The sequence below is a fragment of the Anser cygnoides genome, chromosome 3, assembly GCF_040182565.1.
Source record: "Anser cygnoides isolate HZ-2024a breed goose chromosome 3, Taihu_goose_T2T_genome, whole genome shotgun sequence".
Classification (NCBI taxonomy): Eukaryota; Metazoa; Chordata; class Aves; order Anseriformes; family Anatidae; genus Anser; species Anser cygnoides.
The window spans coordinates 82,818,239-82,840,143 of NC_089875.1; the positions used below are offsets into that span (position 1 = coordinate 82,818,239).

Sequence of the window (21,905 nt, forward strand, 5' to 3'; positions counted from 1 at the left end):
GTTTATTGCAGTTGTAGTGGAATTTGGAAAAACACAATAAGCATCCTCCTAAAGAGTGTGAGGTACAATTTCAGTTCATGTCTGTGATCAGGAATCAGAGCTTTTCTTTTTGCAAATTCTGCGTTTGCCTTGCTTCTTTTACTTGGGTGTCCTCTCGTATTTGCAACATCAGAAGCAATGAAGAGCAGTTCTGCCTTGACCTTTTATCTTTTTTTTTTGTTTTATTTGTATAGTGTTTATCAAATGGATCATATTTTTCATTTGAGGAGGGCTATTTCTCCTTCTTTGCCCATAATATTTTCCATTGTCCTCCAGAGGATTTCTTTTCTCCCTCTTTCAACATCACCAATGGGATGCAGACATCACAGTACATCACACCAGCAGTGACTAGAAAATGTGTCATTTCCTTATTAAAATGCTTCTTTCATAACACTGCCTTTTCATCTAGCTTTCTTGGGTAGCCTTAAAGGTACCTCTAGGTGATGACAGTCTGTATGTCTCCAGTCTGTCTTTTCCCTGAGAAACTCCAAATTGGAGTAGAGATTGCAGGTCAAATAGTACCTGGTTTACAGTGAGGGTGGTCAAACTCTGCAGCAGGCTGGCCAGAGAGGTTGTGGGGTGTCCCACCTTGTTGATGCTCACAACCTGACTGGACAGAGTCCCGAGCATGGTCCTAGTCCTGCTCTAGGTCACCCTGCTTTGAGCAGGGGCATTGGAGTAGGCAATCTCTAGAGGTCCCTTCCAACCTCTACCATTCTATGAAAATACATTTTTTTCCTCTAATTGCCACTTGTGTGTGAGTGCCCTGGATTTAGTGCATCACCTTCTTTGTGTCTAATTCTTTTTTATGTTGTCTTTCTGCAATTCCCAACATTATTGGTATTACCTTTGACGCTTGAACTAATTTTACTCTTTTCGGTTTCCCTGTCATGATCTGTGGACTTCTAGGTCACTCATCAATGTAGGATCATCAGATAGGTAATTCATGCTGGAGAGGACCTCTAAATGTTTCCAGCACGAGCTCTTGCTCAGTGAAGGTCAGCTCTGAGACCAGACCAAGCTATATCCAGTCCGGTCTTGAAAATCTCCAAGGTTGGAGACGAGCTTTGGAGATCAGATGAGCTCAGGCACGTTGCAGGTGGTGTGGCCATAGGCAGGTGTGAGCTGGTGCTAATGCTGTATCATTCCTGGAGATAGCGCACTGTTAACCTGCTGAAAATTGCCTGTGTGTTCCTTCTCTGTTTAATACAGTTTAACCTAAGTTATTTCCAGTCTGATGCAACTTCTCACCTTATGACAATCGAGCTTCTCCAGCAGCCTTTTGTAAAGGTTTTATCAAAGGATTTCTGAAAGTCAACACTAATTACACATACCAGCGTTCCTCACTGCTAATTTGACACACTTCAGGAATACTAATAGAGCAGATCAGAGACATGACTTCCCCGTGCAGAAGCCATGCTGCTTTGTCATGATGGTAATTTGCTTGGTTAAGTGTTCTGTACCTTTGCCATGATCTAGACGTACCTTCTCATCTAATTAGCCCAGTTCTGATGCAGAACTTTCTGGTCTGTCAAGATAAGATTTTCTCTCCCCTAACATTTCCCTTTCAAAACAGGCACGGCGTTGCCTGCCCTCTACTCTTGTGCGACCGGAGCTGGTTTTCATGCTAGACAATGTATTTTTGGTAGCAGCTCAGGCAGCTTGTTCGTACGTTCCTGGAGAGTTCAGGGCAGGTGCCAGCCAGAACAGACAGCGTGCTGCAAACCAGAGGGATTCGGATGTTCCATGAGCGACTTCTTCGCGCTCCAGAGGTCTCCTTTGCCCGCTCCTTGCTGCCCCTGCAGCAGGGCTCGGTGCCATCTCCTACCAGGCACTGTATAAGTGCTGTGTAGGCAAAGTTCCAGTTTTCTTCACTGAGGTTGCAACTTTTTTTTTTTTTTTTTTTTTTCTGGTGAGGTTTCAATGGTGCTTTCCTTGCCCACAATAGTTCTTGCTGTTTTCTGGAAACTTTTGTTTCAAAGAGGCTTTTTCTGGCAGCATGGTGACCTATATGCAAACAAATGCGCAGCATGTTCTTTTGAGCTGGAGAAAGGCTTGCTAAGTCATTCTCTCTTTAGTATGAAGGAATAGCAAGTGCGTGACAATGATTTCCATGAAGAAGGCTCTGCAAACTCAGCATAATACTGAATTCAGCTAAAAATTACGCATTTTGAATTAACAGTGTATGAAAGGGTTCCAGCCCTGCTTGCTGCAGGGTTCAGAGCCTGAGTCCCTGCTTTTCCCTTCCAAGGAGAGGAAGAAAAAAAAATGATGAACTCCGCTAATTTTCTTGCTACTACATGCCAAAACCCTAAGGTGACCTTCTCCCTTTGCACTCTAAACCCTTTCTCTGTGAAAATGAGCGACACACTTCCCAGTGCAGGGCTTCTGTCCTACAGGATAAAGCCCTCTTGGATAGGAAACACCTCGTGCCTGGGGGTCATTCAGTCGAAGGCAGATCATGGAAGAGGGAAGACGGAAAATCACCTGTGTTGCAAGATTAAAAGCTGGTAAAAAGGTGGTGCTGAGCCATAGCCCAGCCCCAGCTTCCCCGTGCACAATGCACCATGCAGGGTGCATTGCCAGACTGAGGTTGCTGCTGCCAGCCAGGGCATCCACGCAGCACGGATCTGCTTTTGGGAAGACCGTGGTTTCAGGGGAGCTCATGGAGTCACAGCCGTATTTAAGGACAGCAAGAGCACCCAGAAAGTGCAGTGGTATAAGCAGTTTGGTATAAGGATGGGGGTCCTTCCTGCAAGCATAGCTGGGGACCCTCTGGAGCGGAGGCTATGGTGAGCAGCCCCAGCATCGCAGTAGCACACATTGGTCCGGTTTCCTAGCACAGGAGGCAGGCTCCCTCGTCAGTGGGGAAATACACCATGGTATTTTCAGCACTTCACAGGGCATACAACTAATCTAAGAAAAAAAAAGCACTTGATGAGAGCTGTAGTTAAAAAGTAGGAAATTACTAATTAGTAACCAAGTAATTCAGGGTTTGATTCACACAAATTGCACTGTTACTGTAAAAAAAGGATCGCAATTTCAGGCAAACAGTGTTTTTTATTAAAAAAAAAGGCACTGAAAGTGTAATTGGTGTTCTGTTCATTACCTGCCAGGTTTCAAGTTTCGTGTACATTTCGTCACCATCTGAGACTTACAGGCAGAGGACGTGCCTGGAAAAAAAACTTAAAGCTTTCCCCGTCGCATTGTCATTTGCAACTCTCAGGTTTTCCCACTAGATTGTTCTTGTAAACTCTTGCATTTCATAGCACGCAAGAGTGACCACTTAGAACATCATTATAACGCTATCGTTAGCATCAGAGCTCACTTACACAGAACGCTATGAGTGGGATGAGCCAAGTATCATTTTCTCTGTACCTTAACGTAGTACTAATAAAATGATTGCTGTCAATTCTTCTCGGTAGTGCCAGTGTATGAGAAAAAAAAAAAAAAAAAAAAAAAGGATTTTCTTCTGGTTAAGAAATTCAACCAGTAGCATAGAAAAACAAAACATTTCTCCCTCCCGTACCTGTATGCAGATAAATAAGTGGATTTGTGTCTTTCCTCTAGATATGAAGTCAGTGAAAGGATGGTGGGTACCGAGTTGTTTGTTTGTTTTTCTGTTAGTGTAGGCATTTCAGCTGTATACTCAGAAACGTAGCATGAGTCAGCGGTAAACGTTGAAAATACCAGCTAAAGAGAAGCTGCAAGCTTCTAAGAATTCCAGCATTAGAGTTCTGTACTGTTGGCAAAAATACCTGTTTTGTAGAAAGAGCCATCATAGGTGCTGACTTACAAATCCTGTAAACTTGGGATGATGGAATTTCATTGAGGAGTCTAGTATATATTTACAAGCAGCACGCGGGTCTTCTTAAGTCCGTTCTTGCCTGATTATCGGTATCTTTTGAGCAATGCCTTAGGAAAACGGTGTCCTTATTTGAACACATAGCAAGAGAAACAGTTTGAAGTCGTTTTGTGTCTACTTGTGTACCTGTATATTGTACTAGCAAAGGAAAACGCTGCAAAGATCTGCTTTAAAAAAGTGACATGGGAGGAATTTTGCTTCCACTTCCTACAGGAGTCAGATATTTGCAGTGCAGCAGAATTACTCCAAAACACCCTGCTCTGTCACCCTTGACACTGTGTGCCTTCCAGGAGGCAGTTGTTTGCAATAAGGAGAATAAATTATTCCTTAAAATACTTAAAGTTTGCATGTTTGCACTAATTTACTCTTGGCAGCAGCTAGACTAATACACACAAATAATCCTTTTTCCTACGTAAGCCTTAAAACAAGTGTTCAGTTTGTTTTGGGGTACCTGGTGTGTTCAGATACAGCACAGGGTTTTCACTTTCTTAGTCAGAAAAACTGAAACAGGAAAACACGGCAAAGAGCATTCAGTCTGGTGCTCAGCAGAAAATTTTGCGTAAGAGAAAAATGACTTCAGTGTGTCCGAGTGCTAATGGGGCTCGTGTGGTGTCGGGCGCTGGGGAACCCGAACCCCCCAGCTCCACCACGAGCCTGATCCCCGTGTTCAGAGGCGTTGTGAGCCCGACGTGCGTCAGAAATCGCAGAACGGCAGACGGGGAACTTCCTAACTCACACGCTGGTAACGCCTGTCGTGCGTCCCACCGGCGTCTGGTCTGTTGTCAGCACGGGGAGAGGTGTCAGCGGGCAGGAGCAGCCCCAGCGCCCACGTGCTGCCCGGCCGCCCGTAGCTGGAGCTCCGCAGAGGTCAGGGGATTTTCCTGCGCCTGCGGGTCTGGAATTCAGGAACTGCTCTTTTCTGTAAATGACATTGAGCCACAAGTGAATGTGTGAAAATCTGGAAATGGATTTCCTCTAAAGCCACTAAACGTCTCCCTCTCCCTTAAGGCTTAAAATCTCTCTGATTCTGCCTGAGAAATGAGCTCACCACAGGCAGCAGCTTGTCCCCATCAGATGCAGTCTCACCTTGCCTTTCACTTGAGTGGAGGTCTTTGGTGTAACCATGCGGCGCTCTCTGTCCGCCTGAGAGCAGGCTGGGGTTTTGCGGGTTTTTTCCCTTATTATAAAAATAACAGAGGCAAGGACAAAACCCCTTTTTTCGCTATTAGAAGACACGACAGTCATTCTCGCCATTTTTGCTAAAATCTTCTGAAATTCCCCATGCAATGTTGTTGCGTTGACTAAATCGAGCGCGGCTCCTCACTGCCTCGTTGTGTTTTCTCTGCTCCAGGGTGTGAACGGCATGTCTGTGGATGAGAAGACTGACTCCCCCATGTATGTGTATGAGTCAACGGTGCACTGTACCAATATTCTCCTCTGCTTAAATGACCAGCGCAAGCAGGATATTCTCTGCGACGTGACGCTCATCGTGGAGGGGAAGGAGTTCCGCGCCCACCGGGCTGTGCTGGCCGCCTGCAGCGAGTACTTCTTGCAGGCCTTGGTAGGGCAGACGGAAAATGACCTGGTTGTCAGCCTGCCAGATGAGGTACAGTACCGCCGCCGTCCCGCAGCCCGCACGCGGCGCACACCCGCTCTGCACCGCCCAGGGACGGGGCGGGCGGGTGCAGGTTTTGGGGCTGCGGCTGTCGTTTTGGGGTTGGGGTGGGCTGAGGATGAACGTGTTCACACGACCTTCCTCACTTGAGAGGGCAAACCTCACCCACATTCCTCACATTTACAGCAGCTGAGCTTTAAAACACTTCATCTGAAAGAGTCCTACCCAACCAGGGGTTGCTTAATTACTATCGGTTCATTCAGCGCGTTATCAGTACCCGAATGTTCTTCTCTTCCAGACAGGAAATTGGAAAGGGGTCACTTAGCTGTTAGACAGCAGGTTATTGTTGAAAAATTATGTGAACTGTCACATTGTTTGGAGTCTCATCGCTCATCGTGGAACCGCCTCTCCGGCAGTTCATATCCTTGTTCTTCTCTTCCCCCTTTCCCGCGTCCCATTCAGCCTTGTTCCCTTTCTCTTCCCTTCACAAGCAGTTTGGGATTTAACTGCTTCGGGCCTTGTGTTTTCCACTAAGAAAGCACCAACACATTCTGTCACAAAGCAGGATTTTTCTCATGCACCACGGCTTACACATCAGGAAGCCAAGGGACGTAGAAAATATATACCTCACTGGAAAGTTCACTTTATTTTACCACAAAATCTCACTGGCTGGCTTCCACCCCCACTGTAATTTCCTCACAGCCCCACGGCTGCGATATCGCAGCTACCACAGGGCACGCCGGTGGCTTTGCTGTGACAAGCAGGGAGATGCTCGCCTGCCAGCAAGGGCTGCCTTCCCCCGCTGCCGTGGCACTGCCTGCCCTGTGTCCCCTGCTGGTGCAGGTGGCACAGGGGGTGGCGATGTCCCCCGGGGATGGGAAGGCAGTCACTCGGTGAGGAGGTATTGTGGTGTACAGCAGGAGGCAGAGGGTTTTCTGGCATCATTTGCTTAACGCCCGTGAAGAAGTATGGGACCTTTTTAAGTGATGACAGGTCCTGAAGTGTCACACACCGTTTTTCCCCCCTCTGGTTTAGCTCTCTGGAGACCTCAGTGGCATCGTGATGTCGTCACGATGCAAGGTGGAGAGCATTAGAAGTAGGTCACCGGGCATGACTTCATGAGTCCTGACACTGAATATTACTCACGAAGAAATTTCAGCCCAGACGTTTTGCATAGGAGTTCAGATATATCGCAGAGGACACGCTAAGATGCACACTATCATTCGGCGCTGTCCACTAATAATTTCCAGTGGAAGAATCGTGTCTCAGGCAGTGTTGCATAGCTTTCATGCTGCAAAGCAAGGGTGGGAGCAGAGAGGTGACAAAACGTGCCAGTGGTACACAGGTATGAAGGGACAGGAGAGCATCAGACCTCTTCTACAAAGCCTTGGCGAGACCTCTTGGTTACCATATGTGATTTCTTGGATTGAGATGTTCAGAAGAAGGAGACAGGCTTAAAGGAGGAGAAAAGACCACGGCAGGTTCACCCTGCTGGAGTGATGACTGCAGGGACCTACAGTTCCTTGCATTGGTCTGTACCAGCGTGGCTTCTAGTAAAACTAGATTGGAAATTAGCAGATTTTTAATTACAGCAGCAGTGAGGTGCTTAGCCACTGGCCAGCGAGAGGAGTAGGGCAATACAGAGGGATCGTGCTCCGTCCGCCTTTGAGAACAGAAGACAGGACTTCATAACACAGTCCTGTGTTCTTATGATACTAAGGATTTAAAACACGAAGATTTGTCTTTATGTGTGTTTTATATGGCATGCTATATAAAAAACATTCTTCCAGTCCAACCACAAATGATTTCTATTTAAGTGAATCCCATTTGGATAAATGAAATATCAGGGTTTTACATTTTAGAATATATCTCAATGAAAGATTGAAAAGCCTTAGTGAGTTAGGGTTACAGCTCAGTTGCTATTACAGCTCCAGCGAAGACTGTGGATTCACAGAAGCAATGAATCCAGGTCCTAAGGTTTTTTCATTACTTTGAAATCGTCATGCTCCACCTGAGAACAATAGGGTTTTTTTGCCACATGCATCAATCAGTTGCAGAGCACCGAGGCTTTACCTTTTTCATGCTGAAAGAGAATGCTTCTGGTCTATCAAAAAGGATATGTACAGTTACTAATGCCTAATTGTACAGATATTTTCCATGTGAAAATTAGTTGCTGATAACCCCACAGGGTCTCATCTGCTCAGTGACTAATTTATTAGAATAGCTATGTGTGAGGTGGTCAGTTAAATAATTTCCTCACAGATGTTAGTCACTGAGGGTAAGGAGAGCTGCCAAATGCAGATTGTTTCTTCTCGACGATTCCTTGGTTAAGGAGCATGCCTCTGCCTCCGGTGTTGCTCTGCTTCAGAGTGTGCAGTTGGGTAGATGCCTGTGCTTGGATATGTGAAGTGCCTCCGACAAAGAACAGTGTCAGAGCTGCTCACAAAAGGAACTGAAACACTCGTGTTTTTAAGAGCTGATAGAGCAGAGGGAAGAACCACCTTATTTATATTACATTAAAAGAAGTTAGCAGGGTCTTTTTCAGTTCACAAGCTAATGGCTTTTCCTGGGGCTGTTGTTTTTTAGTCCATGGTCTGCAGAGCTGTGGGAGCCCATGAATTATTTCTAAAGGTATCTGTGAAAAGTGACTTAATTTGTCACATAGGGGTTTATACTACCAGCGGAAAAATTTCAGACAAAAGTTAAACTTAGTGTCCTGGGCCAATGCATTGTTCATGCTTAGAGACAACTTACGTTGGCACGCAGTCGTTACAGAAAAACAGAGATTGCAAATCATTTTTTAAATATAGTCTTTGCAGTTCAAATCTTTCCAAAAGGTGACAATCACTCTTCAATGAACAAAGATGTTTTAAAGTCAAACATACAAGCATTGCATTTTAAATTCTGGTGTGGTTTGAAAACTGCTAAAGTACACAGTTTTGGAGAATGAGCATTTATTATTATTTCTCAAAGGTTTCATGTTGGCGCTGGACAAAGCTTCATATGTAAAGCTTTTGCACTCATGTAGTGTTGGCATGAGGGAGCTAAACATGAAAACAAAAGAACTTCTTTTTGATTATTCAAGGCAGTAAATCTGCCTCTGAAGACTGGTTTGCAGACCTTTTTTTCACTTCATAGCATGTTGGGGTCTTTTTGTTAATCTGGCATCCAGACATTGTTAACTGTTGTCTAGCAAAACAGTGAACAGATGTTTTTTTACATTATTTCTTGTTTATATCCAATTACATGTGAGTGCAGCCTTTATGATATGCCCATCATTTCAGCGGTGGGACCTTGCACACATGCGGAATTGTGACTACTTGAACTTACCGTGTTTCAAATCAGTGTAAAACCTTGTGTCAGACATTTCGTGTCAGTTCAAGCGTGACTGAACGTGCCTCAGTTCAAACCTTTTCCTCATCAACTTATTTAAACTAAGTCAGTATGGAGCTAATTTTGCACTGATTGAAGAGTTTCCATAAACCCTTTCATGCCGACATCAGTAATTTGATTTCGTACTACACCTCTTTTTAAAGCAACATATTTTAGTGTGTAGATAAGCGCTTGGAAAAACAGCCACGTAATAACAAGTGCTCAGATGTGGCTGTGGCGTGTGAAGTGTCAGGACTCAGAGCAGAGTCAGGGATGGAGTGTGTCAGCTGCAGCTGTGTACAGCTAATAAAAAAGGACCCTGTTAGCTCTTAACTTCTACTCTTTCCTCTTCTTCTGCAGTTTTGGTAAACAACTAGAACCTCGTGTGATATTCAACCTTGGTATTTTTCAGCAATTGTGCAGTTTTCATGTAGCAGCTGCTGCTAAATGCAACCTAAAATTAATATTTTCCAAGACTCGAGTTTGAAGCTGTAAAGTTACTCATTCAATCCATACCCCTAACTGTTGTTTTGTTTTATTTAATCACAAAAACTGGTCTTCCTTCCTTTAACAAGGCACTTAATTAAGCTTTTAATTCATGATAAGAAGTTAAATGGCACTTATGAGGCTTTTTTAATGGTTTCCACTTCCCATCCAGATTACAAAAAAAGGTGTGATAGAGAGGCATACACGGCTGTCAGCCAAGGGTATTGTAGGTCATGCCAATATTAGCTGGCAGCAGGCCATTATCCAATTAACATTGCTTCATCGCTGCAAGTAATAGCTCTTGAGTAGATGATTGAGTCATTCATGCTGTAGTGGTACTCTGCTTTACTTGAGCAAGAGCCAGTGCGCCGCAGAATAGGCTTTTTATTCGCTATTATTACCTGCCTCGCTTCGCTAACAGAAGCACGGGGGGAACAAGTCTGGCTGGCCGAGCTGAAAGCCAGAGGCTGGACAGAGGAGCACCGTGTCCACAAGCACCATCCGTACTCGCCTTGCTTTCTGAAAGCTGAGGCTGCCGTGAAATGATGAAAACACAGGGGCGGCAACAACAAATAAAGCCCCGCGGTCGCGTGGGATTCCTGCAGCTTGCAAATGAGATTGCTGACCTTGCTTGGATTTTCATGACTTTGGGGTGTACATTTGGAAACAGCCTTCACCCGGTTATTCCAGCACCAGCACGCCTTTCTCTCCGGTGACGTTAAAAGCGGGTCTTCTGAAGGAGCTGACCGAGCTTTCACTGGCACTGGTCCGATACTGTGATGTGCATTATAAAAGCAGCATGCTTCTCAAGTGGGTTGGTTAGTTTTTATATGTAACCCTCTGATTTCTTCAGTCTGGTTCAAAGAGTGGCTACTGGTGTTTTTTTTCAGTGCAATGAAGTGTCTGCTAGGAATGATGCCTTCCTTAACATTAAATTGAGTTGTCCGTGGCTTACCAGTCTTCCAAAGGGCAAAGGGAAGCAGCATCTCTTTAGGAAGGGGGTGTGTGATGTGCTTGTGGAGCCTTTTTGTTTACCTGCACAGCTCTTCCTTGTGATTAGCAGAATGATGTTCACAGTAGAGGTTCGCTGGCATACACCACGTGCCGAGCTGCTCCGCGTCCTTCTTGTTCTGCCGCTCACCAAAGGCTGCTGTGAAACCTGCTGTTTCCCCACGAGGTCCAGCCCTGTGAAATCCGTCATCTGTTTCTTCGTTTGAGAGGGGCTAACCCCCTCACACGGTTAATCTTCGCGAGAGAGAGAGGCAGGACAGGAGATAGATTCAGGTTCAAGGCTGGCAAAAGCTGCGAGTGTTGGAAGGCGAAGGCACGCGGCACCCTGGGTGGGACGGAGCCAGGCATCTAACATTAGCATCGCTCGCCGCTGACGGGGAGGAGAAATACTGGCAGCTGTTAACCATCCATGCCAGCCCGCCAGCCTGAGGAAAAAAAAAAAAAGCTGGGAATTAGCCAACAGAAGATGATTGGGTTCAGGGGAAAATCAAAGGCAGGATGCAGGAGGTCAGCTATTACATACCCCGCTGGCTAACGGCAATTACTATTCCTTTTTATCTCTCTAAGAAATAAACAATATTCTCTTACTTTGTCTCTTTCCTCTCTCAGTGCGCTGTGTATAAGTACAAGTGTAATATCAGCAAGGAACGCGGTGACTGAGCTGGGATTGCTCTGCCCAGGAGCGCGGAGTGAAGGAGGTGATAAATGTGGGAAAGGCAAGCAAGGGGGCAAGGAGCAACTGACTGCCTGCAGCTCCGTTTTCCCAGCTGGAGGGATGGTGTTAGCAGCAGGGAACAAGGAAAGACCCTTTTCCTTTGGGACCCGGTTAGTATTAGCAATAGCTGAGGCTCCTTCTCAGCAAAGGGGGAGTGTTAACGTGGTTTTCTCTTTGCATGCCTGCATCAGCCATCAGTGTGCCTCGCAGATGGCAGCAGTGGTCAGGGTTGCTTCTGCTTTGGCTCAGGAGGCAGCAGTGACCCAAAAGCCTTCTGCTGCTGCCACCCCCACCTCTATCCGCAGGGCTTTTTGTAGATCAGAGACAAGAAGTTGTGTCCGTCAGGCCTCAAACTCGTTCACGCTTCAGCCTCACCCCAGCAATGCCACTTCAGTGAGTCCATATGGATGGAAGTTGGGTCTTCGGTTGCCTAAATCCCTCCTAGGGAATGTGTTAGGTTTCCTGTCGATTTTGTAGTGCTGACACCACACAGAGTGACTGGAGGCTGTGGATCTGTATTAAGGGTAAAGCTGAGCACTCTGGTGCTTTTTGAGGTCTTAAGTGACGTGATACTAATGCACAGGAAACCATGAGACAGAAACGTATGTTGTTTTGTTTGTGTTGCATATATAGCACAGTACGAGACACAAATAGTGTATTTTGTTTCTAGCAGTTGAGCAGTAAAGCAGAAATGAGACCGTCACGATGTAATATGAAATTCCATCCATGTCATGCTGCAAGGGCTCCCAGTGCTGCCCGATTTTTCATGCCTCAAGTGCGATGAGGAAACTAGCCACATTCTGCACGGTGTAACTCCCGTTATTTTCTGATGAGACATGTCTCACTATTGATAATTCCCTGATCCTTTTCAGTGGAGAAGAGTAAAATACACCTCTGTTGTGTTGTGGGGCTTAAAAAATAACAAATAAACAAAAAAACAACACATATGCCTGTTAAGGGGAGCAAATCTTGCAATAGCTCTTTTCCCTCCCTTTGCTGGTAGTTGTACTATTCATTTATTTATCTAAGTAAGCCTATAAAAATGTACTGTAAAAGGGGATATGGAGATTAATGCACAGAATGAAATTCACCAATTCACCACTGTGATAAATGGGCTCAGTTTCGTTGCCTTTGTTAGACCTGTGCCTGTTGACTGGTGTAAGCCTGCCTGGTTGACTGGCTGTGAATCAAAAAAAGTCTCAAAAAGTGGATCTTAGAGGCAGACTACGCTACAGGCAGAAGCAATAAGCATGCACTGTGGCGTATTAACGGGAGGTGTGTTTTGCTGTATTGAAGTATGTATTTAAGCATGAATGAAAGTGAAGTGGCTTAACCATGCACTGGAACAGGCTGCCCAGGGAGGTTGTGGAGTCTCCTTCTCTGGAGATATTCAAGGCCCATCTGGACGCCGACCTGGGCAGCCTGCTCTAAGGGACCTGCTTTGGCAGGGAGGTTGGACCCGATGATCTTTCGAGGTCCCTTCCAACTCCTACAATTCTGTGATTCTGTGACTGTGAGTTATTCCTCGGTGCTGGCAGTGCTCTGGACCTGTGGTCTGAAAGATTTCCTCCTCTCCTCCCCCCTTCACCTTTGGTTCTCTTACCTTTTCTCCCTCCAAAATAAGCTTGGATTTCCTTAAAGGTTGGAAAACCAAGTATCTGCTCTTTTAAGAGTCCAGAAATACCGAGTGTTTGCCATTTCAAAAACAGGCAGATAAGCCTAGATAAGACACCCCTCAGCATCACCACTTCTGAGACCACAACATGTAAGGTACTTTCTGATCCCAGTACCAAGTTTTGCTTCATTAGTGTTCCCAAGACCCAAAGACGATAAGGTTTTATCTCTGTACAGCACTTTCTGACAAGGATTCCCCGGTGAGTAATGTTACACAGGCTGTTTTTCTCAGCTACCAGTGAAATTGAGCATGGTACGAGGCGGAATATGGCATCTATTCAAATGATGCATTGCAGCAGTCAACAAACATGAAGACCAGGAAGTATGGTTCAATTTGGAAGTGAAATACAGACTTTAGGTGAGCAGAAGGCAATTGAACCTTACTAGGACTTGGGAATGACATGCTCTTTGTGAATTTTATAGGCAGGCTGTTGGTGTTTTTTACAGGAATAAGTAGACACTTGCTGTTACATGTACGATGCAAGCTCTGAACAGAGAAAAGGCTGATTTATTCCAGTTCAGGTCTTTCGTGCAGCACTGAATTTTCATCTGTACCACTTTATGGGAGACCGCCAGCAAACAGCTTCAAGTCCCAGCTCAGTCTAACACTACTAAAAGCAGTGTCCTTGGGCACTTTATTTACTTTACAGAAGTTAAAAAAAAAAAAAAAAGAAAAAAGAGGGGGGGGGAGCAGCTGTACTTGGTCAAGCTACAGATCCTTCTAGCCCAGTCTTGGACAGTTTTAAAAATGAGATTTAAATTGTCTTAAAGCTTGAGAGGAGGCTTGAGTGGTTGTTTAAAGACTTTAATAAAAAGAAGGCATCACGCATATCTCAAGGAAGAATGCTTTAATCTACTGGAGAAAGCTATCATGAGAGCCACTGGCAGCTGTTCTGAAGCCAGATGAAATTCAACTGAAAATTCAGCATGTGTTTTTAGCAACAAACTGCTGCTCAGTGGTGTGTGAGACTCCACATCTTTTCCTAACAGTAAGGTCAATTGCCTTTGCGAGGGACGTGCTTTATACACTTGAAGATGAAGTTTGGTGCTCAGTGCAGATGTAGCTGAGTGGAATTTAAGGTCCTAAGATAACACAGATCAGAGTCGGTAATAAACCTCTCTGTCCTTTACTTTGCCTAATCTGACCTTAAGAGTGCTTACGGGTAGTTGTCTGTTCCCTGCATAAATGAGTAGCTGAAATCTATTTTTCTGTATTTTTTTTTTTCCCTTAAAGTTGGCATGATGCATATTTTGGGTCACCAGAGTCAGCCAGTGATGGGGTCTTCTAAAGTCTCCGGAGTCTCTGTCAGCCAGTGACGGAGGCTTTAGAAGACTCTGTGGAGAAGGTTAATTCACAACTGAAATGGCAGCGGGATTTTCCTGCTGTGACCCAGGGACTGCCACTAGCCTGGGGCCCACAGTTAAAATAGCTATAGCTGGTCTGAGGAAGGCAGAGAGTCACAGTACTAGCACTTGCAGTCAAACCGTTAAATAAACAAGGTGTCACCGAACAGCTGGAATTGAGAGCTATCAGCTCCGAAGTTAAATAATGGTAAGATAAAACCTTCAGCAGCAGACTTTTGAGGTCTCTTGTGAACGAGTAAAATACTGTCATCACCTCTCCGCGAATGCTGTGGTGGAGGCTGATGCATCAGACAGGAATTACAGCGCAGGTCTGTGCGTCAGGTCAGTGATGATCAAATCACCTTGTGTGAACCGCTCAGATACGTTTACCTCTCTCTAAGCTCTCTGTTCACGTTACCTCACATGGAGGTGAACGGGCTGACCCACAGCTGGCAGAGCTGCTGCTCGGAGAGCAGCCAGCGTATCTGAACCCAGACCTTACAGGTTATCACTCCTCAGACAGGATTTCTGTCTTATTTTCTTCCCTCTGTATCTATTAAGCGCGCAGGAAGCATTGAGGAGATTTTCTGCTTAGAAGACGAGTTGCAGTATTTCTCAACAAGAATGGGGTAAGATGGAGCTGCTGCCTATCTGTCTGATTGGTCCTGGGGGACGGATGGACCCAGTCCTGGTAGATGGGAGCTGTGGCTTTTCAAGACCCCCAAAACACCAGGCATCTTTGTTTTGGTGCTGAAGCAACGATATTTGAGCAACCTGATCTAGTGGAATGCCCTTGGCCAAGGGGGCTGGAACTAGATGGTTTTTAAGGTCCCTTCCAACCCAAGCCATTCTGCGATTCTATATTTAGGGTTTGGGTTTGGTAAGACACCTTGTCCGCATCATTCCCTGCAGCAGCTCCTCATTGTTTGAGAAGAAGACCTCAGGTTGGTCCCTGCAGTTTGAGAGCTCTCCATTTCCTTGTGACAGCGCTACTGGATGACCAGCACCTCACCTTGCAAACCTCAGCTTTAGGTGGAAGCTTCTTGAAGCTATTGTTCTGTGTAAGAACAGGTCCTCGGAAATTTTTCTTCCCCTCACCGGCATTTGGGAGGCGCAGTTAGCTGGAGCCAGAAAGTAAGTAAGGGAAATCAAAGTGTATGGATTTACTGGAAGGAGCACAGAGTGGTTTGGCAGGTGTGACCCGGGATCGATTCAACAGCGGTTTTGTATTCTTTGTGCTTCCTTCTGCTCCCACGGTGTCAGATATACTTGCTGAAGGCAGTGGGTTCACCGGGGTAGTAAAATAGAAAGGAGACCATCTGAATAAATGGATCGACCCAGCAGCGGGTCTGAGCAGTGCTGATGGGTTGAAGGGGTGTAGGCGTCCAGTGCGTTGTGCATCAAACACTTTGCAACACTCCGCTTGTATGTCTGCTTGCTTTTGAACTGCGATAGGACCAAATTCCCTACTTTATGCGTATACCCCCAGAGTGGGTGGGGATGTAGTATTAGCATTTCAAGGTAAAAAGACTACATTTAAAGAAAAAAATGTCCACACAGACGTTGCCAGGGTGGTTCTCAGTTTCAGCAAAAAATGCTTTTGATGAAGCAGCCTGGGATTTTTGTCAGGCTGTCAGCTAGCAGGCTGAGGCCACACTTTTGCCTGTATAAAGCTTTTGCCCGTGCTTGTGGTAAGTGTGTTTTTCTTCCTTTAAAAGTAAAACGTGTGGTCCTCTGCTTCAAGGGCCTGCAGCTAATAAGAAACAAGTCTTAAACAACTCTAAAAGCAAAATATCTTTCCATCTCTGACCACACAGCTGTAGTACACCATGCCTAGCCACCTCTCTCTCCATATGCACAGGCAGCCTTCAGAGAAAATTTCCCTGTCAGGGGATTCTTGTTCAAGTAAAACAGAATAAGCTCAAGTTATTTCCTGTTTCTTTCAAAGGACAGGGTTGGAGCCAGTAACCTTTCAAGACAGGAAAAAGCTGGGTAAAGACAAACTCTGACAACTTCCCTTCTGCTTTCCACAGAGGACTAGTGCTCATTTCTACTTCTAGTAGGGGAAACTGGACTTAAGGTGGATGCATCTTTCCTGTCATTCTATCTGCACGTTGAATTGAACGATGTTTTTTAGCTTGTTTTTATCTGACTGCAAATAACCATGTTCCACACTGTATGCTATATGGCATTTTTTTCTGGACATGAAGCAGTTCCTGTCTGTTCCTTGAAATTATTAGCTTTCAGGAGACTGGACACATCAATCCAAGGCTCTGTTTTAAATGCCTGAAATCCACGTCACAGGTTCTGCGTCCTTTTCAAAGATGAGCCTTATCCTTCTCTTACAGGATTTAGTTCACCATTATGCATGAACTTTCCAATTGCAAACCTCCATTGAGAGGACACGGGCAAGTAAATTGTTGAAGACAAGCATTTGATCGCATTCGGACCTTTTCTTTGGCTGCTGCAGAGCCCAGGTGACCCTAGCAGGAACCACTGGACCTCCTCTTCTGGACCTCCTCCAAGCAGGTCTGTAGAGCAGACCGATGCTGTACGCCGTAAGCTGCTCTTCACAGCACACCCGAAGGGTTTTGAGTCGTTCCCAGCCTTGGGGACCCAGACTGTTTGCATCATCTGCCCTCAGACCCTTAGCTTTGTTCTCACATACAGTTTTACTCTGAGTTTTTTGGTGAGCTTATGCTCTGGTTCTGAAACTGGCTTTCTGAAGAGAAATCGCCATAGCTAAAGGAGTGGGAGAATTCAGTCATTTCTTGTAATTGTGCTTTCTATTTCTTGTTTGCCTCATTTATGCAGTACTAAGACCTCTAAATACTCACTTTCGGGAATGGGTGTTTTCCTCTAACTAGGCTTTCCCTTTCCCAAAGTGCTCTGATTGCAGGTAGAGGAAGAGAAAGGGTCAGGTGTCACACGTGTTCTTGAGAGACTTTAAAGGTGCCTTCGGTATTTTAAAGAGTGGAAATAATCAACATTGTTATAACTGTTTGACCAAATTGTTTCCCTCCTGATATTAAAATTCCTTACAGCAGAGTTTTTCATGAGACCTTTTTGTAGCTAATTGTCTGTGCTGTTTTTTTTTTTTATATTATTATTTTATTATTTTATTTAAGGGAAGGATGAAAGTTGATCTGTTTTCAGGTTGCAACCCTTGCCTGTCTGTCATCTGGATATGCATTTACAGGAGTCAGTTACTGTCTGTTTCTACCTTCTCCCCGTAGACAAGGTGTGCGCCATCGTTGTCTACAGAACGTTTTCGGACCAGCTCGCTTTTGTGTCTGTGCCATTTTCTGGTACCAGTCGCATCCTGTTGTGACTTCAGTAGCGCTTGAAAGAACAGAAAGTTGTTTTGGGATCTGGAGACAGACAGACCTTATTCACATGGCTAAAAACCTTCCAAAGTCCCCACCGGGGTTCTGCTGCAGAGCGGGGGGGATTTGGGCTCTGCATTGTGCAGGGAGCCAGCTGTCCCCTGTGCTGGGGCTCCTGTCCTGCTGCCTTTGAACACGGGGTCCCTCCAGCACTGAACGTGGGGAGGGCTTGAAGTCTACTCGCTCTTCAGGAAAGCAGCGACCCCGTGGCAGGCTGGCATTTCCCCACCTCTGTATGCACGTAGCGTTGGCACTTGGATACCCTTGCTCAGTGCCATCAGCTGCATATCGTTCTATTCTGGGGAGGATGAGAGCAGTGCTGGGAATTACACAACTCCTAAAGGTATCAGCTTTACTCCTTTTACCCCCAAGAGTTAGTCCTCGCCTTAGGTAGCTATTGCTAAGAGTATCAAGGGAGAAGAGTCACTTTTTAACGAATCCAGACAGCAACAAGAAATGCTGTGGCAGTGCGTCGAGTGACTGTACTCGTCATTTGGTGTTCGTATGGCTGATCAGGTCTCCGCACTTCCCCAGTGGTCGGATGTGCCAGGTTCTTTTAAAGGTCGCTGAGAAGCCTTTATGGCAAGCGGAGTAACCCTGGCAAGGTCCTGCATTGCACCGTGCCCTGCCCAGCATTCCTGTCGTTCCTGCCATTTCCTGCCTCTGACAACACGGCTGTGGCTTGGGGCAGCAAGTGCATTTTGGACTTCCCAAACGAACGATGTTAAAGACGTCGTTACTTGTAAGGGGTTTTACTGGATGCTGTGGATTCGCACTGGGGCGAGGGGATTTTTGCTTTGTCTGACTACGGGCTGTTTTGTGGGTCTGTTTTATTCCTGCTTTCGTCCTCCTGCCCCTTTTTTTACAGAAACACAGCATGGCTGAGGGAGGAAGGGACCTCTGGAGGCCATCTGGTGCCAACCCCTGCTCAAGCAGGGCCACCCAGGACCCTGTCTCTTCTACCTGCATCGTTAAATTAAATATAACATAGCAATACGTTTAGACAGAGACAGCACTTGGCCATGCCAGTTCCCCAGTGGCTTTACACTGCTGGCTGCAACACTGCAAACAAATTCAGAACTGGCTTGGCCAGCAGTTCCCCCCAGCTATCTGCATGTTAGCTCTCCAGGCTTTATTTTAACTATGCTATTGGAGACTGTGGAGTCACAGTCTCTGTCTAATTGTTATGCATGAATGGGAAATATTCCTGTACTTATTTGCATTCATTAGCTGTTGGTAGTTCCTCTGTTGAGGTCTCTAGCCTTGTTTTTACAGTGCTTTTGGCAGTGTTTCTGCACTTGGTGTGTGAATTTTTATGATCTGTTGCATGTTATTCATGCAATTTCCTGCCCTGTAATGGTATCAGTTTTCCAGACACAGAGGAATACAAACTAAAACCCAGGAGCCTGCATTAGCATAAAATGTCCCAGTTCTGTCAGTTTGATTAATTTGTCTCTTTGTCTCCACTCTATATGATAAGTGCTATTAATGGTTGCAACACTTCATATGTCAAAGTCTTTCTTCCTAATGACTTGAAAATGTGGTTTATTTCCCTCTTTTTTGTATTATTTTTCTCATTTAGCATTCCACTCAAGTATAGATTTATGCCATGCTCTTTCATTATCTTACTGGTTGCAGCACTGGAGTGATTACATATGGTGTAGGGTATGAGCAAAGATGCAATCCCAGGGGCAGCAGCTGCTGATGCAAGCTGAAAATAGATCCAGCGTATGCTCAGCACTTTTCCCAGAGGTCTTTTATTTATTAGTAACAGTCTTGGTACAGGACAGCTTGGACCCTCATTTAGCAAGATGACTTTTTGCCTTTCAAGAACAGTGCAATGACTTTGCTCTATTTACTGACTGCTGTGTAATTTTTTTTTTCACTGCCTCCTATCGAAGTAGTGACTTAGCCTAACATAAATTGTAATATAATCCTGATTTATAATGGAGTCAAGAAACAACAGGCTCCATTTGAAGTAATGGAACTTGACAGATCTAAGGTTTAAATTAAATAATCCTATTTGTAAGACAGTAGTTGTACATGGTACACTGATTTAAAATGAACTTCAGTTCTTCTTCAGCAATTCCTTTACCATTCCCAGTGTTTTCCCTTCCACAGGGGCTTCTTGGGGAACAGAATTCATTCCTGTGTTTGCCTTTGTAAACACGTGTGGAACAGCGCATCGTTTTCTTTCCCTCGACAAAGAAGCTCTCATGAATTGTTTCACAGAAGTACTCTTTAATTAAAGAGGAAAAATTAATGTAGGTGACTTATTCAGGGCAAGCCACGTCTAACCTGCTTAGGCGGCCAGAAGAGGCCAACTGCTGCGAAGGAGGAGAGGGAGGACGCTGCGGGGGAAATGCGGAGGAATGCTGCAGCTCGGCTCTTCCCCGCTGGTGAGCGGAGGTTCATCCTAGCCCTGATTTTCATGGAGGGGGCAGATCACCTCCTCCGAGGTTTCCTTCCCCTGCAGCTGACAGATGGGGGCAGGCGAGGCTACGTGCGAGCTTCCTCCTGCCTCCGTCTCCCTTGCGGTGTACTGATGGGGATGGCGAGAGCGGCTGCATCCCCGTCAGAGGGTGAAACGTAGCTCTTTGGGGCCAGGAGGAAGGCAGAAGGTGGGGTTAGGGGAAGAAAAGGCTTATAGCGGGTAGCAGAGACCAGGCAGGGAACATAAGATGCTGGTGAGATGGGGACACAGAAAAAGGGCTGTGGAATAAAAACACTGAAGGCACGTTGCAGTGTGTTTCTGGCACAGATTAAGGGAAGCTATTGTAGAAAATCCTCTTTCAATGCTCTTTCAGCATTGCATTTTTACCTTCCTAGTTGCATTTTGTTGCTGCTGTCCCTGTCTTTATTTTCTCGTTATCTTCCTCTTACCCGGCTGGTGGCCCTTTCCCAGGAGCCTGATGCACACCCTCACCCAGGGCCAGGCCTGCACACTCAGGAATGGCAGAGCTTGATAACGTGGCTCCTGCTCACCATGCTTTCCTGCTGTCACCCTGAATCATCAGCTTCCCTGCCAGCCCTGATGGGGAAAATGTCCGTTTTGCATCCATTGTGTTCAGGCATCGCTGGTTTTGCTCAAAGAGAAGAGGTCGGTCTTGCACCCCGGCAGGAGTCTGCCCGGAGGGTGTCAGCGCCAGCCATCGCTGTTGTCCCTCCCTGCTGGTGGTCAGATATGGTTGTGGCAGCCCGGTACACAAGAGCTGAACAAAACAGGGTCTTTGCTTTGTGCTTTTGTGGGAAAACATCTTTGAATGAGATGTGACAGATCCACAGGGCCAGGCTCAGGGAGGGAAACCTCTCCTGAACCAGGGCAGCATCCGTGTGAGAGCAGGATCCTCAAAATGGAGCTTCAACGTGACTGCCCCACAGTGAGCAGCTTCAGGGCCTGGGAGGGACCTTATTTCTCTTCATTTTAATGAGCTCTGCTAATGAACAGATGAGGACACCCTAAATCAACCCCTGCAAGAAGCAAAGGGGTGAAGGCCGCCCCTGACCGCTGAGGCAGGTGTTGCTGAGGGAACAAGCCAGGGGCTCCCCTTCCCACCCTGCAGGCACTCTCCCGCTCTCCAAGTCATTAAGAACTCTTTCCCTCCTTGGCTTGCAGGGAAATAACGACTTCTGTTAATTAAAAAACGAGCCCAAGTTCCCCACTGATGGCACTGAAGAGCAGACCTTGGGAGTATCACTGGGTACTTCAGGAGAAATGAGCACAGAAAGCAAAAGCGCGGCAGGTCGGAGGAGGTTTCCTTCAGCAAACAGCATGGGCTTCAGCTGGGACGTAAAAAGCAGTGAGGCCCGAGAATGAAGGTCTGCAGGAAGGTTTTAGAGTTTCTGCCCACATACAAAGGCAGGTTTGACTTCTGTGACTCCACTGCTGGTGGCTTCCACCTGCCTCAGGCAGAAGTGTGTGGTGGTTAGGGGCACGGGTTTCTGCCCTCAGAGTCAGTGGGACTGCAAGCAACAGGGCAAGGTGGCGCAGTACGTCCAATTCTGCAGACGTAGAGCTTCGGCCTGTGCTGCTTGAAAGACACTAATTCAAGGCGTCTTTATAAAAATAAATAAAATAAAACAGAAAGAACCAATTCCAGGGTGATTCAGTATGCAAATAAACTGTTTTTCATTACTCACAGCACACATAAGTGCGCGCTGGTGACTGAGACAGCAGAATAACACTTTACTGTTCATTATTTTATCAGACAGTGATAATTGTAGTTAATATTTTCTTAGTAGTGTCTCTGAGAGTTTATTTATGCTGTTAATAATCTGAGCAGCTGTAATGATGTTGGCTGCCAGAACTGTAGCCTTTTAGAAGCACTCTAGTGTGGCAATAATACAACGGTAATAGAAATCCAAGGAGAAAATGATCTTTTCAGAGCAGATGGGACT

At 45.9% G+C, this 21,905-nt stretch overlaps 1 protein-coding gene across 17 annotated transcripts in view; it reads left to right on the forward strand.

Annotated features, from left to right (window-relative positions):
- Nucleotides 1-21,905, forward strand: part of BACH2 (BTB domain and CNC homolog 2) — a 191,670-nt gene that overhangs the window by 135,741 nt on the left and 34,024 nt on the right. For all 17 annotated transcript variants that reach the window (XM_066994521.1, XM_066994530.1, XM_066994524.1 and 14 more), the window contains one exon: nucleotides 5,256-5,510. In XM_066994521.1, the coding sequence (XP_066850622.1) occupies nucleotides 5,268-5,510 (243 nt within the window). In that variant the 5' untranslated portion in view covers nucleotides 5,256-5,267. The remainder of the gene's footprint in view (nucleotides 1-5,255; nucleotides 5,511-21,905) is intronic.